The 19537-nt window shown below is 38.9% G+C and overlaps 1 protein-coding gene across 2 annotated transcripts in view; it reads left to right on the forward strand.

The window, feature by feature from the left end:
* Positions 1–14550, forward strand: part of LOC125884443 (uncharacterized) — an 88081-nt gene extending 73531 nt beyond the window's left edge. The window contains exons 1-7 of one of the 2 annotated variants that reach the window (XM_049569408.1): positions 4083–4297; positions 5730–5785; positions 6719–7078; positions 8868–8954; positions 11480–11592; positions 11685–12046; positions 14440–14550. In XM_049569408.1, coding sequence (XP_049425365.1) covers positions 4248–4297; positions 5730–5785; positions 6719–7078; positions 8868–8954; positions 11480–11592; positions 11685–11708 — 690 coding nt within the window. In that variant the 5' untranslated portion in view covers positions 4083–4247 and the 3' untranslated portion in view covers positions 11709–12046; positions 14440–14550. Of the gene's footprint in view, positions 4298–5711; positions 5786–6718; positions 7079–8867; positions 8955–11479; positions 11593–11684; positions 12047–13872; positions 13986–14077; positions 14413–14439 lie in introns of those variants that run through there. The other variant, XM_049569407.1, reaches the window with a different exon arrangement.
* Positions 14551–19537: the final 4987 nt, after the last annotated feature.

The following is a 19537-nucleotide window of genomic DNA, read 5'->3' on the forward strand; positions in this document are numbered from 1 at the left end:
TGCACTGAGCAAGAAGTGAGACACAGGACAGGTTAACGCTGTTATGTTGAAGACAAACACTCTTAGTTACATGTACAGGCAGCCTGTGTTCAGACTGTGGGAGGACACTGGATGCATTTTGGAGACCGTGCAGAGTAACTCTCTGACTATAAAAAAGCTGGCTATTTATGAGATGAGAATAAAAACCTCCCTGATGAGGGTAAAGGGAAAGAATGTGGCTCTCTACAAGTGTGTTGTAGTGTATTGTATTAGTGTTTACTACCCACATGGGCCCCACATGCAAATATATCCTGGGATGAGAGAACACTGGAGAAGCACATGAGGATAGATTACATTTAACTTGCATTTAATTTTTGACTAATAATTATCAAGTAAATAAAGAAAAAGGGAGAAAAATATTGATATAAAAATAACTTTTCTGCAGTCATTAAAACTCAAGCTCAAACACACTAAGCGCTAACAAGACAATACACAAATATTAAACAATTAAATATCAAATTAAAAGGTTGATACTGTGCCCTGAAGCCCCCCCCCCCCCCCCCCCCCCACACCTCTTCCGCCGGCAGCTTGATCTGTGAAACCAACAAGGAAGCGATTCTGCAGACCTCATGAAACATATAACATTCTTTTATCTTTAAAAGATACTGTCTATTTTGTATTGTTGTTTATAGTGACTTGCACTGAGCTTTGTGAGTCATTGCCAAAACTTGAAAACTTAAAGAAAATAATAACCTGTCTGCAGTCATTAAAACTCTTAAAAACAAGACAATACACAAATATCGAATTTAAAGGTTAAGACCTTAAAAGACCTCAATGCTCAAATATAATTATTATTACCAGTGTTTATCATTTAATTTTCGCTGCTAGAGGGCAAGAAAAATGAATATAGATTAATTACAGTATCATAGCTTTATAATGTCAGGAGACACCGATGGGGATTTCCTTCTAGTTTGTAGGGCGGAGTTTGAATGAGGTCACTGGTGAAATGTGTCGGGACTAGACGAAACTTGAAGTTAGTCGTCAGTGTGTCTGAGTTACGGTCGCACACATTTAAATGGACATGGAGGAGCTCAGTAACAGTGTTTCACTGTCGCCTATAATCCTCACCCTCATCGTCCTTTGCCTGCTGTGTGGATTCACACCTGTTAAAGGTAAGCTCTCCTATCAGCCGTTGGCATCGTTTTGTTACCATAGCAACGACGACAAACTACTATTCTAACTAATTTACTATAGGCTACTAATCTCCTGAGCGTACGCATCTAAACAGCTGTATATGACAATGAACTTTGCTTTTGTCATGTTCTAATCTGACATATGTAGTTATGTGTAGTTTTTCTTTGTGACAGTGCTCAGACTTGATCTGCTGAATTAATCATGATCATTGATTAGGAAATGATCCATATGCTCTAATACTGTCTACAGCAGGTCAATAAACTGAAGTAATATCAAAATAACACATACATATGCACTGCACTGCAGTTTGCATTAGATACTGGAAGAGAAACTCGACCTTTGCATATCATACAGTCCAGCACCCATCTTTCTTCTCCCCTCAGGGATGTGTTCTTTCTCCTCTTTTATTTTGTTTATACACAAATGAATGTCAGAGTGATCACTCATGAAGACTGGTCTCTAGGTATGCGTGTGAGTTATTGTAAGCCTTCTTCATGGATCAGAATATGATCATGACTCAGTACTGGATGAATTAGTTTATTGGTGTGGCCACTCCTTCCTCCACATTAATGTGTCTAAGACCAGTGAGATGTTTATTGATTTTCAGAGGAGGCCCTGTCGTCCTGCTCCTTGTTGGATCAAGGGGGAGCCGGTGGCAGCAATGCAGCAGTACAAGTGCGACCATATAGAGACAGAAATGACGTCATGTAAACAATATAAGTCATCACGTTATAAAGTGAAATGTTTCATCGTGTAACACAATAAATAATATAATGTTATTATATGAAGCGTCCGTCGCGGAAAAATAATATAACTTTAGTTTATGAAGAGATCAGACAGAGCCCACTCCTCTCCTCTTATATGCTTTACTCACAAGAGTGTGAATTGACCTGGATATGAAGCGTCTGTAGCGCCAAATAATATAACAAAGAGCTAAGACAAAAAAAGAAAAATAAATCAGCAGCAGCGGTCATATTTCAGCAGCGGAGCACCACCTGCCAGTTGCATATAGGGGGAACTCTGATTTGTTCTGTTTTGGAATACACAGTATTCTTCCAAATTAGTGTTAGTGTATTTTAATACTCAGAATTTCGCTTCGACAAGCTCTCTCTTTCTTGACCATACACCTGTTTGCATCCCTGAGAATAATGCCCAACAACATTGCTCAAAAAGTTGCTCTGTGTGTCATCAGTCTAACAGCTGTGTTGGTGAGTCAAAATGAGTGAGGGCTGCACAACATTAGACAAAACTGACAATGCGACAACGATTTTGTATACTGCGATATGTATTGCAATATACAGTGTAGGGCTGCACGGTATATGCGGTAGACGGTAGAGATGATATAAATTTGGCCCACGGTAGAGATTTGCGCTCTACCGTCCTATCGTCGATGACGTCATCGCACCTGACTCAGTGTGAAAATGGCTGCGAGCACAGAGACAGCGGAGCAAGAGGAGCTGGTTCACGTCCGTGATTTAGCGTAGCACGTGCAACATGTGTTGCTGGAGAACTTGTGAGTGAGTGAGTTAATGTTTTATGAACAGCCCCGGACTCAGACTCTCTCCATATGTGAATGTGTGATAGTTGTGGTATCATAGCAACCTGTCACAGGTTACAGCGTGATGATTAGAGGAGAAATGGCAGAGCATAAAGGTCCAGGTGGAAAAAACACAACTCAGTCATTTAGGATTTTGCTAAAAGAAGGAAATTACCTTTTGATATAGATCCCAGGGGACATTTTGCACCATAGAGTACTGGGTTTTAATTTTGAGTTTTGAGATCTGCATTCTGCACAATAAATGCTCTAAAAAATACATTATATCTTTGCTTTTGTTGTTGTATTTTTTTATCAATTTAGCTTTGCTAAGGGACTACAAAACCCATTCAGAAACACTACTATTATAACTTTTACACTTAAATTTATACCGCAATATATACCGTTAGCGTGAAGGGATTCGATTTATACCGTGATATGAATTTTAGGTCATACCGTCCAGCCATAATACAGTGTATTGCAATAACTTGAATAGCTCTATTTGGAAAGAAGTCATCATTTGGGAGTTGGAAAGGCTGTATTTGCATGAAATATACATTTTACAATCAAACTGTCATGGAAACTGAGAACTTCACAACCTTAAGTATTAACCAGCAAAATAAGCAGGCATATTGCCTTTGACTAATATTATATTGATGAACTTATAGTGCGAGTCTCACAATGTGACTATTGCACAAGAACACATTGCGATGGTGATGCTCTAATGATATTGTGCAGCCCTAAACTGAATTGAATTCTGTGGTTCATCATAAAAAAATAACCAGTTTTTGGATTGGATTTATGACCTCTGGACCATTTTTGCACTGCATAGGAGTGACCCCCATCAAGTTGTTGGAAGTAACTAAGTAACTTCTACTTTAAGTACATTTTAAACGAACTACTTTTTACTTTTACTTGAGTAGATTTTAGATGGGTAGCTTTACTTGTACTTAAGTAGAATTTCATCAAAGTAAGGATACTTTTACTTGAGAAGAATTTTTCAGTACTTTTTCCACCTCTGGTATTAAAATCCCCTACGTATATAAATAATAGCATGATGATATAGAACAATTAATTAGCTTAGACTGTTTAATTAATGAATAGTCTTGGACACAGGGAGGGTCAGGCAGAGGATCGAACTCTCGGGTCATATTCACAAACATTCTGAGAACACTCTCAGAGCTCCTGACTTAGCCTAAAAACCTGTACTAAGGAGTCCTAGCTTAGGAGTGATTTAAGGAAGTACTCTTAGAAAGGAAGGAACAGAAACTTTTATCTGAGGAAGTGTGGTCGATCACACTGAACACAAATGTCCCTGCACAATCTAGCATTTCATTTACTCACTGTCTAATAACTAACTGATGAAAATAATCATTAAAAGTGGTTTCAAGACAAATTGTGTATTTCTGAAGCTTGCTGTGTAGAACCACTGTTGACAACCTATTGTCTCTGGAAGCTGGGCATGAATAATTTATCCTCTGTTTCTCAGGTGAATCTGAGGTGATTGGTTAACTTCCACCAATCGTGGCTGCTCCAGGTGATGACGTCGTTCTCCTCGTACGTCAAGAGGTCAGAGCTGTTCCACAGATGGTGAGTTAAGTCTTTCTAACAAGTATGATGGGTTAATGTTAATGTTAATGTTAATGTTTGAGTTAGTTCTTCAATTCTGAGAAATAAAAAGCTTTTTTGTTAGTTTTGGTTGGCTCAAAGCCATGCTGCCTGTGATCCTCCAAGTTTGTCTTGTAGGCAGAAGTGGCGCATTGAGCTACTATTTTGTCTGTTGTGGAAAGGCTTCATTCTTCTGCGGCCACAACCTGAATCCAGCACAACACTTTGTGAAGCCAGTTCACTCCCAGTCTCAATAAACATATGAACCAATGCCTCCTCATGACAAATTTGACCACACTGACAAAGACTAAAACTAGAGGTGTCCAGTGTATTATTTTAGATTTGTAAGTACACAATATCCTTTCAGTTATTTTTTTTCTAAAGGCTACTTTTTATTTTTATTTCAGTTGATTAAAATGTTTTCTTACACCCTGTTCTAATTTTTAGTCTAGTATCCATTATGATAACCTTGGCTGTTAGGCATGATGACATTCTGCAGTCTCATTTAGCCGCTCGTTAGCAACTGCTAACTTTATTGACCCAATTTATGTCGTACAACAAAACCTGAAAATTTCTCAAGCTTGTGTTAACCACAGACCAGTGCTAAAATGCTGACTCACTTCCGTTTTTTAGGACTCATTCCTGCTGCACTTTATAACTAAGAAGTTAAAGATCATGTACATTCAGTGAATAAAGATTCGGAAAATAAAATGCGTATTTCTTGAAAGACATGCTATCAAAACCTTGATTTAATGATGTACATTAAACGTCCTGATATACGTTACACATACATGATGTATGGAAACTGCCCAAGTGTTTTACCTACATTGTAAGTTTTATTTTGAAAAAGACCAAATGCATGTATCGAGCAGAAACTGTACGTTTACTGTGAAAATGAAAGCGTATTTTGAAAAGTCACAATGTGTGTAACAAGTGTAAATTGACACGCTGTAACAACCTGACACAGGAGAGAATCTAGCATGTCATATTTGCCATTTAGGTCCACTGACAAAGTTTCAGTATTTGATGCTGAGATGAGAACGTGTTGCAACAAGAAGCTGTGTCTCTAAACTGCAGTAATAAACCCAGTTGAGATGGAATACTGAATGCTCTACCTCCATGTCCAAAGAATGCTGTTAAAATCCAAAAATACCAACGTCCCATATGGCTTAATTGGAAAATGCAACATTTGGAAAAGGTCTAATTCAGAATATCCAAACAGAATATGCTGTTTACATGTTTACATCAAAGTCCAAATATTCTCATACTGGGAATAATAGTGGAATATTAGTGTGCATGTAAACTGACCTATTGTTTCTGACCCATAATCAAGGCTGGGTGCTGTCTTGTCTCTCTCACCCCTGTATTGATCATGATGAATCACATTCCTCTTCAGCTCTGTCTCCTCTCACAGGAAGAAGGTGATCTACATCATCCTGCTGCTCATCAACCTGACCTCCAGTGTCTGTGGTTAGTTTACACCTTCTGTTATTACCCAGAAAAAGAAAAGACAAAATACACTTTAAAGCACGTTTTCCTTGTTATTTCTTTGACATTTTAAAATATGTCAGTGAGAACATCTGTAAACTATTGAAGGTCCAGTGTGTTGGATTACCAAATCCAGATTACCAGTACTTTCAGTGGGATGCAGGGTGCTCCAAAATTCACACAAAATAAAATGTCCTGAACTAATTACATTATGTTTGACATAAACAGCTATTTTGTAGAATATTTAATTAGCCATAAATTCATCATTTTATCCACAACCATGTGTACCTCACCTACATTGTCATGGTATGGATGCAATAATTCAAGTTGAAAATATTAAAGCATTTATCAAATATTGAGGAGAACAACAGGTAGAACAGCAAGCGCGGGGTAATAGTAAGTGTTTTTATTTCAAAATTGGAAAAAAGCGTTACACACTTTCTGCACTGTTTGTCTTGATGCATTTACTCCACTGGGCCTGACTTGTAACTGAGAAAGAATCTAAAAATGACCAGCAGATGGCAGCAAACATCAAGAACATATGCATTGATTTGAGTTTTTAATGATTGAACTTTTATCTACTGTGATCACCTTTAACATTTTTAATTCATAACCTTTTTCTAAATTAATGTCTTGACTTTACCACACAGCTCACAGTTTATTATATATTTCATGTCTTTATGACTTTGATGAATACAAAACTCAAGTCCTAAATATATATCTTGCATTTATGATGCACTTGGGTAATGCATCATGAACAAACTTAGGAAATAAGTTTATGAAAATATATTATAACGTAAATATACTACTTAATACATATTGTAAAATAGTGGTGTAAAAAAGCAATTTATCATTCTCTTAACTCTGTTTATCCTTTCTAATTTTTCGTGTTTGACTGCTCTGTCTCCTCAACAGGAACATTTGTAGTCAATGTGACACAGACCTCCTATCAGGCAGAGGAGAACCACAACATCACACTGGAGTGGATGTTCACCACCAAACCTGGCAGCTCCCTCCACTCCCTTTATATCTACTGTGAACTGTTAACTGATCTCAGACCATCAGTCCTGTTTCGTCTACATGGAGGTGTTGAGGTCCCAGAGTCTCAGGATGAACAGTTTACAGGACGAGTCCAGTGTGACAAAGACGTCCTCAGAGAGGGACGACTCAGACTTCATGTGTCCAGACTCAGGACTGATGACTCAGGACTGTACATGTGTGAAGTGGACACACGTTATGACGGCAGCACTGCTACATGTCAGCTCACTGTCACTGGTAAGTTGATTCAGTAGAATTCAGTAAATGAAACTATACAAAGAGTCTAAGGATCTTAGTTTAGCATTTTAGCACGCTAATAAGCACTAAATAGAAACTTTGCCTGAGCTGAATTACCCAGTTTTCAGGCATTTGGTCATAAACCAGAGAAATCAATAATTATTTTGACCTGATGATGGCACAGAGTTAAAGGATAAGAGAGGCCTAACTTAAAGAATTCCTCCAAACACTTTCTTCAGTCACTCAACAGAAGCATTGTGGATCTTTTGGGAGAATTTCTGCACACAGTTTGTAGCAAGCAAAATAGCAAATGTTTTGGAATTTTAAATCTGCTTCTGAAGTAGTGACAGAAAATCATGCTGCTTTGCAGAGGAAATCTAAATCCTGCCAGAGAATCTTTTGGCTTTGTACAAGGATTCATTTGAAGTCAGTTGGACTCATAATAACCACCGAGGTATGAGCATTTCAGTTTCAGTTTCCTCCTTTTCCTCTACTCATATGAAGCCAGGGACAACAGCAACATTTAACACAGGTAATGTTACAAAATTCGGCTCCATTACAGCTCACAAGGTTCACTGACAAACCAACTGTCTTATACTAAACACGTTTTCCAAACAAATACAACAAGCTAACGTTATTAGCACAAGCCTATGGCATTTTACATTGTATAAATTAGCCTAGCGATGAGCAGAGATTTCCTCTGCTCATATGAAGCCAGAATAAATCACACACAAGACTTAAAGTAAATAAAAGCTTTGTTTCCACTGAGGGAAATGGTTTCAGCTTACAGAAACAGACAGGAGGTCTGCGTCGCTGTGATGTGTAGTTACATTTCTGGGGAGGTGCAGATGGCGCTGATTCGACACATAAGTATAATCCATGTAATGACTGTCATTATTACATGTGCGTTTCTGTAAACATTTCCACTCCTTCCACGACAAACTAAAGTGGAAGCTGTTGAAGAAGCACGTAATACAGTGAGTGACAACAACCCCGCCCACATTTAAGGGTACTGTTTGCAATGGAAACGCTAGGGTGTAAGGACCATGTCTGAAGGGTTACTTTTGGTACCATATCGAAAGTGTTTGTTGGAAACAAACAAGATGACAAGTTGAACTTTGATGTGAACACTGACAGCATCTGTAAGAAGGCAAACCAACAGCTATTCTTTTAAGGAAGGTGAGGAGTTTCTATGTAGAAAGGACGATCAAGAAATTGTTCTATTCTTTTTTTATCAAGTCTGTTCCTTCCTTTAACATGGTCTGTTGGTTTGGTAATCTGAGCCTTAAAATCAAGAACAGGTTGGGAAAAGTGGTCAAGCTGTGTTGTAAGATCACTGCTGTTGCTTTAAATGACCTCCAGCATCTGTATGAAGAGAGGGTCACCTCTGAAGCTCGGTCTGTTGTCTCAGACTCTCAACACCCCCTCCATGTTGAGTTTTAGATGCTTCCATCAGGGCGGAGGTTTTGCCTCCCTAAATGCAGCACTGAGCGTTACAGATCCTCCTTTGTCCCGTATGTTATTGCTGATCTTAACAAGTTCAACTTCTGTTCCTCTTTATTGTTCATGCTTGAGATTTAAATTATGTCCTAAACTGATCAGCAGTTAAACGCCATTCAAAGCTGATTCAAGGCTGTGGTGTCTGGAACAAAATCACACGACTGTATCATCATGTATTTAATGTAAAGTCAGTTTGATGTATCAACATTTTGTCTTCTCTATACGATACAAATATATATATATATATATATATACACACAAAGTCATTGTGAATCTTCTGTTTTTCCAGAGCCAAAGTCAGCTCAGAAAACAGAAACACCACTGCAACCCATCAGTCTACAAACGTCTGATCCAACGGAAGACAAAGACGTTAAAAGTGAGAAGTGAGAGTTCTCAGCATGAACATGTTGTTTTTAAGTTTCTTTACCCTTGTTTTTCAGTCAGGCTTCATGTTTAAAGTTATAAGATTTTCAAAATGTCTCTAAATGTCTCTAATGGATTTCTGTATTTTTTATGTATTTTTCCAGCAATAGCCAGTCAAATTTTGTGTTTACTTCTTTGTGGTAGTTTTTATTGTTAGTGGCGGGGTCCGCCATTCCTGCACTGGACTCAAATTGTACTCATGCACAGCTGGTTCACAGGGAACAATGTCTGCATGTGATCCAATGTGATTTTACCTCATTGATGTTTAATATCCTATTATTAATTTTCTTTCCTCTCCAGCGTATGAAAGGACCTGTAGTCTAAGTGGTTTACATTGGTGGTTCATAGAGATGAGAGCACTACCCACATACCTTGCCTGGATTTTCCCCTGTTAATTTGAGGAGTCAGACCCGTCCAGCCACAGCTGGTCACAGTGGACCTGCAGCAGGGAGGCTTTTATAGTATGAAGGGAAGCACTCTACTGCTAGAAAATCCTCTACGTTTCTCTGATTTGGGCTCAAAGTTTCACCCCTGTGCTGATGACAGAAACAGCAGTAGCTCAGTCCACACAGACTTGGGTTGGGAACTGGAGGGTCGCTGGTTATAGTTGCTATCCGGACCAAATATGGAGCATGGACTGGTGGCTGGAGAGGTGCAAGGATGCCTCCTGGGCACTGCTGAGGTTCCCTTGAGTAAGGCACCGACCCCCCAACTGCTCAGGGTGCCTGTCCATGGGCAGCCCCCTCGCTCTGACATCTCCCCATTTAATGCACGTATGTATAGTATATTGCACTGATGCCCTTTTTTAGCATCAGCTGTGTCAGCACTGACACTGGATTGCTTCTGTAAAACGCTGATGCAATTTGAATTTTATCTCCAGATAGCTTTGCATGTGACGGTTGGACACACAGAAACATTTCATCTCTCTTTGCATGACTTTGCATTGCAAAATGCACACCTACAACTACAACTACAACTACAACTAAAACTAGAAAGCATGTATTGTCATTGCATAGGAATACAGTGAAATTAGTTGTGACACTCAAGTGATGCATTCCAACAAAGAACATTAAACAAAAGACACAGGACATCTGAGCCAAAAGCTGCTGCGCAAGTGTGTGCCGCAATATAGTTATCTATGTTATACTTGAGTCCAAAAAACCTAGTTGACAAAACAACTGTCTTATACTAAACACGTTTTCTGTAGTATTTCTGTGGCACTATGTAGTATGTGACAAAGAAGTTTCAACTTCTGTTCTGACTGTATCATCATACCTTTGGTTTAGTCTTTAACCTGGGTGTCATGTTCTGCGTCATACACCTGGTTTAAGGTCAGTTTCAAGGCCAGTTTGAGGGGAGATTTCTGCTGCTAAAAACATTTTATTAACTTTTAATTGTTCAAATTATTCAACATTTTTGACAGTCCAAGGAAAAACTTTCTTAGAGCTGAAATGATAAATCAATGAATTGATGGGTGTTTTGATAATCGATTAATCATTTAAGTCATTTATGAAGAAAAACTCAGATTTTTTTGCATTTCTTTTTTTTTTATATCACAGTCAATCTTTGGGTTTTGGACTGGTTGTTGACACAAAACAAGACATTTGAAGATGTCAGTGGTGCTGCCAGAATTTTTTATGTTTTTTTTTTTTTTTTTGTCAGGGTTGCAACAACAGATGAGTGTCATTTTTAATGTAAAGTCAGTTTGATGTATCAACATTTTGTCTTCTCTATACAATGCCAAAATAAATAAAAATAAGGTCAGAAGTTTAAATATTTTAAAGCTTATTTATTTTATATTTGTCAACAATAAGAAACTGCTGTCGTCTCCTTTAAATGTAGAGTTGTAAGTCACTGTGAATCTTCTGTTTTTCCAGAGCCAAAGTGAGAAGTGAGAGTTCTCAGCATGAACATGCTATTTTTAAGTTTCTTTACCCTTGTTTTTCAGTCAGGCTTCATGTTTAAAGTTATAAGATTTTCAAAATGTCTCTAATGATGTGTATTTTTCAGCAATAGCCAGTCAAATTCTGTATTTACCTCTTTGTGGTAGTTTTTATTGTCAGTGGCGGGGTCCGCCATTCCTGCACTGGACTCAAATTGTACTCATGCACAGCTGGTTCACAGGGAACGATGTCTGCATGTGATCCAATGTGATTTTACCTTATTGATACTTAATTTCCTACTGCTGCTGCTTCACATTAAAAGAGTTCAACTGGTGAAACATGAGGTGGCTTTTATTGTGAATCAGTCACAGGAAACTTAATATATTTGTCTTTAAGTTCAGCACCGGCAGTGATCACTGATAATCTACAACACAAGACAGTCGTTTTCGGCATTTTGTGTTTCAGGGCTGAAATCTGATGGATTATAACTAAAGCTTTAGAGTTTATCAGACCTGACACTGAGTCACATTCATGTTGTGTGTTTGTTGTTTTCTAACATCAGCTCTTATTGTCTCTTTTCGTTTGCTCCTGTCAGGTGGGCTGTCTAGTCGGAGCAGAGTGATCCTAATTGTGGTTTTCTGCATCTTGCTGGCGATCATAGTTGTTGGAGTCACAGGATATTTGATACATAAGTATCGAAAACGGGAGGTACGTCAGAGCCTTTCATTTTTGAGTTCATGTGTTTCAGTGATGCTAACATGCTGACAGCTGACTAATTATTCATTTTCTTTCCTCTTTAGCATATGAAAGGACCTGTAGTCTAAGTGGTTTCCCTAAGACTACATTGGTGGTTCACAGAGATGAGAACACTACACACCTACCTTGCCTGGATTTTTCCCTGTTAATTTGAGGAGTCAGACCCGTCCAGCCACAGCTGGTCACAGTGGACCTGCAGGAGGGAGGCTTTTATAGTATGAAGGGAAGCACTCTACTGCTAGAAAATCCTGTACGTTTCTCTGATTTGGGCTCAAAGTTTCACCCCTGTGCTGATGACAGAAACAGCAGTAGCTCAGTCCACACAGACTTGGGTTGGGAACTGGAGGGTCGCTGGTTATAGTTGCTATCCGGACCAAATATGGAGCATGGACTGGTGGCTGGAGAGGTGCAAGGATGCCTCCTGGGCACTGCTGAGGTTCCTTGAGTAAGGCACCGACCCCCAACTGCTCAGGGTGCCTGTCCATGGGCAGCCCCCTCGCTCTGACATCTCCCCATTTAATGCACGTATGTATAGTATATTGCACTGATGCCCTTTTTTAGCATCAGCTGTGTCAGCACTGACACTGGATTACTTCTGTAAAATGTTGATGTAATTTGAATTTTGTCTCCAGATAGCTTTGCATGTGATGGTTGGACACACAGAAACATTTCATCTCTCTTTGCATAACTTTGCATTGCAAAATGCACACCTACAACTACAACTACAACTACAACTAAAACTATAAAGCATGTATTGTCATTGCATAGGAATACAGTGAAATTAGTTGTGACACTCAAGTGATGCATTCCAACAAAGAACATTAAACAAAAGACACAGGACATCTGAGCCAAAAGCTGCTGCTGCAAGTGTGTGCCGCATATAGTTATCTATGTTATACTTGAGTCCAAAAAACCTAGTTGACAAAACAACTGTCTTATACTAAACACGTTTTCTGTAGTATTTCTGTGGCACTATGTAGTATGTGACAAAGAAGTTTCAACTTCTGTTCTGACTGTATCATCATACCTTTGGTTTAGTCTTTAACCTGGGTGTCATGTTCTGTGTCATACACCTGGTTTAAGGTCAGTTTCAAGGCCAGTTTGAGGGGAGATTTCTGCTGCTAAAAACATTTTATTAACTTTTAATTGTTCAAATTATTCAACATTTTGACAGTCCAAGGAAAAACTTTCTTAGAGCTGAAATGATAAATCAATGAATTGATGGGTGTTTTGATAATCGATTAATCATTTAAGTCATTTATGAAGAAAAACTCAGATTTTTTTGCATTTCTTTTTTTTTTATATCACAGTCAATCTTTGGGTTTTGGACTGGTTGTCGACACAAAACAAGACATTTGAAGATGTCAGTGGTGCTGCCAGAATTTTTTATGTTTTTTTTTTTTTTTTTGTCAGGGTTGCAACAACAGATGAGTGTCATTTTTTAATGTAAAGTCAGTTTGATGTATCAACATTTTGTCTTCTCTATACAATGCCAAAAATAAATAAAAATAAGGTCAGAAGCTTAACTATTTTAAAGCTTATTTATTTTATATTTGTCAACAATAAGAAACTGCTGTCGTCTCCTTTAAATGTAGAGTTGTAAGTCACTGTGAATCTTCTGTTTTTCCAGAGCCAAAGTGAGAAGTGAGAGTTCTCAGCATGAACATGCTATTTTTAAGTTTCTTTACCCTTGTTTTTCAGTCAGGCTTCATGTTTAAAGTTATAAGATTTTCAAAATGTCTCTAATGATGTGTATTTTTTCAGCAATAGCCAGTCAAATTCTGTATTTACCTCTTTGTGGTAGTTTTTATTGTCAGTGGCGGGGTCCGCCATTCCTGCACTGGACTCAAATTGTACTCATGCACAGCTGGTTCACAGGGAACGATGTCTGCATGTGATCCAATGTGATTTTACCTTATTGATACTTAATTTCCTACTGCTGCTGCTTTACATTAAAAGAGTTCAACTGGTGAAACATGAGGTGGCTTTTATTGTGAAGCAGTCACAGGAAACTTAATATATCTGTCTTTAAGTTCAGCACCGGCAGTGATCACTGATAATCTACAACACAAGACAGTCGTTTTCGGCATTTTGTGTTTCAGGGCTGAAATCTGATGGATTATAACTAAAGCTTTAGAGTTTATCAGACCTGACACTGAGTCACATTCATGTTGTGTGTTTGTTGTTTTCTAACATCAGCTCTTATTGTCTCTTTTCGTTTGCTCCTGTCAGGTGGGCTGTCCAGTCAGAGCAGAGTGATCCTAATTGTGGTTTTCTGCATCTTGCTGGCGATCATAGTTGTTGGAGTCACAGGATATTTGATACATAAGTATCGAAAATGGGAGGTACGTCAGAGCCTTTCATTTTTGAGTTCATGTGTTTCAGTGATGCTAACATGCTGACAGCTGACTAATTATTCATTTTCTTTCCTCTTTAGCATATGAAAGGACCTGTAGTCTAAGTGGTTTCCCTAAGACTACATTGGTGGTTCACAGAGATGAGAACACTACACACCTACCTTGCCTGGATTTTTCCCTGTTAATTTGAGGAGTCAGACCCGTCCAGTCACAGCTGGACACAGTGGACCTGCAGCAGGGAGGCTTTTATAGTATGAAGGGAAGCACTCTACTGCTAGAAAATCCTGTACGTTTCTCTGATTTGGGCTCAAAGTTTCACCCCTGTGCTGATGACAGAAACAGCAGTAGCTCAGTCCACACAGACTTGGGTTGGGAACTGGAGGGTCGCTGGTTATAGTTGCTATCCGGACCAAATATGGAGCATGGACTGGTAGCTGGAGAGGTGCAAGGATGCCTCCTGGGCACTGCTGAGGTTCCCTTGAGTAAGGCACCGACCCCCCAACAGCTCAGGGTGCCTGTCCATGGGCAGCCCCCTCGCTCTGACATCTCCCCATTTAATGCATGTATGTATAGTATGTTGCACTGATGCCCTTTTTCAGCATCAGCTGTGTCAGCACTGACACTGGATTGCTTCTGTAAAATGCTGATGCAATTTGAATTTTATCTCCAGATAGCGTTGCATGTGATGGTTGGACACACAGAAACATTTCATCTCTCTTTGCATGACTTTGCATTGCAAAATGCACACCTACAACTACAACTACAACTACAACTAAAACTAGAAAGCATGTATTGTCATTGCATAGGAATACAGTGAAATTAGTTGTGACACTCAAGTGATGCATTCCAACAAAGAACATTAAACAAAAGACACAGGATATTTGAGCCAAAAGCTGCTGCACAAGTGTGTGCCGCAATATAGTTATCTATGTTATACTTGAGTCCAAAAAACCTAGTTGGCAGAATAAATGTTGGCATTGTGTGTTTCTGCAAACCACTGGTACCTAACATTTGTACGTTTAGTATGTAGTGGATAGACTGAAACTTCACTTTTCTTTATGTTTCAACAATGAGGTGGTTAACTCGTGGTTATATTTAACCACTTGGTTATGGTTCGGAAAAGATCATGTTTTGGCTTAAAATATCTAATTTTGTCATCACAGCCAGTGCTGGAAATGCCCCAGTGTCTGGCTAAAAAGCATGGTTTTGATGTCACAATCGCGGCTGAAAATGCCTGACGTCTCGTTAATAAACATCTGCTTTTAGTGCTGCAATAGCAGCTTCTCTCAATAGTCTTATTTCATTTCATTCTCTTGTCATTTTAATACTTGTATGTATGGTCTGTGTGTGTTGTGGAGGGGCTACAACTTAAATGGAAAAGAAAAATTAACTTGTGACGGTGTCCGTCAAAAAATTTTCGTCAACAGCCTTTTTCCCATGATGGAAATGAGACGATGACGAGCTAAAATAGATCTGAACTAAGACAAAATCTATGTTTCATTTTTGTTGAGATGAGACGGAGATGTAAGTGGTCGACTATCAGACACTGAAAGCAGAGACGGGCTGTGCTTGTAATTATCTTCAAATATCGCATGAGCAACAGGCAGGTAAACTCCAGTAAATAGTCTACACCAGCTAAAACACTCAAACCGGAGCAGCATTAGCCGTTGGTGCGAGTTGTGAGCTGTAATCCAGCAATAATCAGCTGTGTGTGTCTGACTATGGATGGTGGAGCTGCTGAATGGATTTGTGGAGTTTGATAGTTTGAGGCTGTTAGCAGCTCTGCCTGTTGTTCACTGAATGGCAGCAGAGCAAAATTATTCTAATTTGGATTGTTTGTTATAACTTGTGTTACTGATTGAATGGGTTATTGGACAAAAAAAGGTCCTTTGTTCTTGGTGATTTTGGTTTGTGGAAGGGATCATGCATTTGGTCTGTGTGCATGTATGTGTGCGAGTATCAATCAATCAATCAATTTTATTTATAAAGCCCAATATCACAAATCACAATTTGCCTCAGAGTATCCGTCTGTCTGCAGCTCATCTCGCAAACTACTGGACCAATCAGCCTAGTATTTTGTATACACATTTATGCTCAAGCACCTGTCCTATTTGCAGTGATTCGTAACAGCCGAAAAAACCTGTTTGATTGACTGTTTTAGACCATCAGTCAGTACATTTATATGACATTAGAGAAAATCAATTATTGCGCTAGTCCAACTAAAATCTGACTTTTTGAATACATGTAAAAAATGTCAGTCCAACTGAAATTGTACTAAATCGAATTTCTGGGTCGAGCTAACACATCCAGATGATACAGTTGGGAGTCAAATTCCTCCTGCATGTATACAGTCAATCAGACAAAAACTGGCCAAGGTGCTCTGAGCATGCTCCACAGTTTCTGCCCCAGTTCTTGACCAGGAAGTCAGAAGCTTTCAATTCATAACAGAAGAAGAAGCCTTTAACAACATGGCGAGATTCAGAGCCGTGCATTTTTGGATGGATGAAATGTACATAGCTCCAGGCAGCCTAAGCTGCCAGGACCCTATTGTTACACTTCTTCTTCTTCTTCTTCTTCTTCTTCTTCTTCTTCTTCTTCTTCTTCTTCTTCCGAGGAAATCATACTTCCCATGGGCAAAAAACTCACCAAACTTTGCACAAAGGTCTCATGCCAGATATCCTCAGCTGTAAACTCAAGCCAATAGTCCTGATGGTGGCGCTACAGCAAACCTCTAAAATTCAAAACTTTGAAAATTCACAACAAATCAACCACACGTGCTACAGATTTCCAACTTTCACCAAAACGTAGCCCCAATACTGAAGAAACTTTTGTACATTTAAACCTATTAAAAATTATGAAGTTCATCACTGTTTTTTTTTCCAAAAAAAAGAAAAACTTCTTAAACCTATCTCCTCCCACAGTTTTTGCTCAATTGACACCAAACTTGCTACAGAGCAGACCGTCCTACACACATGATCCACACAGTTTTGATTTATCAAAAATTGAGCCTACAGTGCATCAGAATGTTTGACTGTAAACGGTACTGTAAACATATACTTGCAAATTCTTGCTAAATACATTTTCAATGTTCATTAAAAAAAAAGACAAAATTTTGGAGTCATGGTAGATGATGTTTGGAAAATATCAGAATTTTATCTCAAAAACTGATTTTTTTTTTTTTTACAGCATTTTGAATTTCACTCTCATGCGAACATTTGGAGTCACTGCAAAAAAAACCCATCAGTTTTTCACTTATGGAGCCAATAAATTATTGTTAAAAACAAATGTCATTAAAACTCAAGCTCAAAAACACTCAACGCTAACAAGACAATATGCAAATATTATCCGATTAAATATCGGATGCAAAGGTTAATACTGTGCCCTTAAGACACTCTCCCTCCTCTGTCTTTTTGTCAGTAGGATGTGTGTAATTTTAAGCAACAAACAAGGAAGCGATTCTGCAGCCCTCATGGAACATACACGGGACCACACTGTGTTTTTTAACTTACACCTTCTCTTTTACAAAGTGCACCTCTCATCCTGACTCAAGATCACATCCCAAACTGTGCCGATCATGGACTGAATAACTTCCAGTAGCTCGCACCGTCCTCAGGTGAGTTTGTTTGCTGCACCACACACAACTTATTGAAGAATAAACAGTTTATGCTCAAATATAATTATTATTACCATTGTTTGTAATTTAATTTTCGCTGCTAGAGGGCAAGAAAAATAAATATAGATTAATTATAGCATCATAATTATGTTTTATAATGTCATGAGACACCTATAGCGATTTCCCTTCAAGTTTCTAGGGCGGAGTTTGAATGAGGTCATTGGGGAAATAGGGCGGGTCTAGTCTGGAGAACATCCCACACAGCTGGATTGAAGTTAAATTAAGCTTACGGGTATTGAGGAGCTCAGTAACAGTGTTTCACTGTCGCCTACACTCTTCAACCTCATCGTCCGTTGCCTGCTGTGTGGATTCACACCTGTTAAAGGTAAGCTCAAACAGTAGCCTACCGGTTCTGATATACCATTTTAATCCAAAACTGACAGAACCAGCAAAACTCAATCTCATAAAGCATTTACTCTCTGATTTCAGCCTCATGGATGTGTGTTGGGCATTTACTCACACAGCTAAGGAGTTTACTTTTTACTCAAATAGGCATCAATCTCCTCCATGAATAGATTTCATATTAGTGTCTTCATCCCTAATGTCTCTGGTGTAAAATATAGAGGTAAAGCAAAGCTGGGCAAGTAATGCATTACTTTACAATATTACTCTCTGTGCAGAGTAATAAGTTACTTATGCATCATACCTAGCATCAGGGTCAGCCACACCACCTCACTAAGGTAAAAGTTTATGTCTCTTCCTTGCTCAGAGTTGCTCTGAGAACTTTCCTAAATCACTCCTAAGCTAAAGTGTTGCACACATTTATTCCTAACCTCCCTTACATTTTTCCAAATGTAGGAAATCAATGGCAACCAGTTTGAATGGGTACGTAGTAATGAAGTTGGTGAGGGGAGCTCTAGTTGGCTGGTTGGGGTGTTTGTTGTAACTATGCGCTCGTGCTATGTAATGCTCAACATCCTTCTACTTGTGAGGCCAATAAAAGCGGTCTCGGATGAGGGTCAGTACTCTCTCTACTCTCAGGTGGCCCATTTCTTGATGCAGTGCCTTATAAACCAGCTCATGGAACTTCTTAGGCAGAATCGCTTTGACTTGCTGGCGGTCATTCTGTAGAGTAAACTCTCACCATCAATGTGCAGTCTCTGTCTTTCCGCACAGCAAACTTTTCCTTGTTGCAAATCTGTTTACCACCTTTTGGCCAGTGATTAGAGATGACATAGATGCACATCTTATCCCTACAACTTCTTGCTAAAATGTTTTAGCCTGAGTTAGGAACTCTCTGAGAGTGTTGTCAGAATGTTTGCAAATACAACCCCTGGAGTTGTTTCATTCTTCTACCTGTGAGAATGATGTGCTACAGTTGTGCTTCTCATGTGTAGCCTGTCTTCTTTCCAAGTTACATGGCGCAGAGGAGGTCGTGTGGCTGCTTGACATCCTCCTGGATCCATCTTTTTCCAACATGATCTCATCCCAACTCGTCAAATATCGCCACTTTGTCAGGGGACACACGTCAAAATATGACATACTATGTATCCTCCGGTGTCAGAATCAGACATTCAGAAATGAAATAAGAAATAAACTTCTGTTTTCACAGGAAATATACAGTTTCTGCTCGCAACATGCTTTTTTCAAAGTAAACTTAGAACGTAGGTAAAACACTTCATTTTCATGTTGAATTTCTTAAGCTCAGGCAATGAAAGTATGTGGTTATGATTCAGAAAAAAAACACCAGTTTGTTTGACCCGCCTGCTCTATATCAACTTTCCTGCTCTTTATCTACGTTATTCCTCAGGGCACTACTGTAGAAATTAAGTTGTGCGCAACTTCCATTGAGATAGTGGAAGCAGCAGTAAGCTAGTTAGTCCCATACACTGTCTGTGGTTAGTCCCAGTTGCTGGTTCTTTTCTAA

This window comes from Epinephelus fuscoguttatus, linkage group LG23 (genome assembly GCF_011397635.1).
Source record: "Epinephelus fuscoguttatus linkage group LG23, E.fuscoguttatus.final_Chr_v1".
In the NCBI taxonomy this organism is placed as follows: domain Eukaryota; kingdom Metazoa; phylum Chordata; class Actinopteri; order Perciformes; family Serranidae; genus Epinephelus; species Epinephelus fuscoguttatus.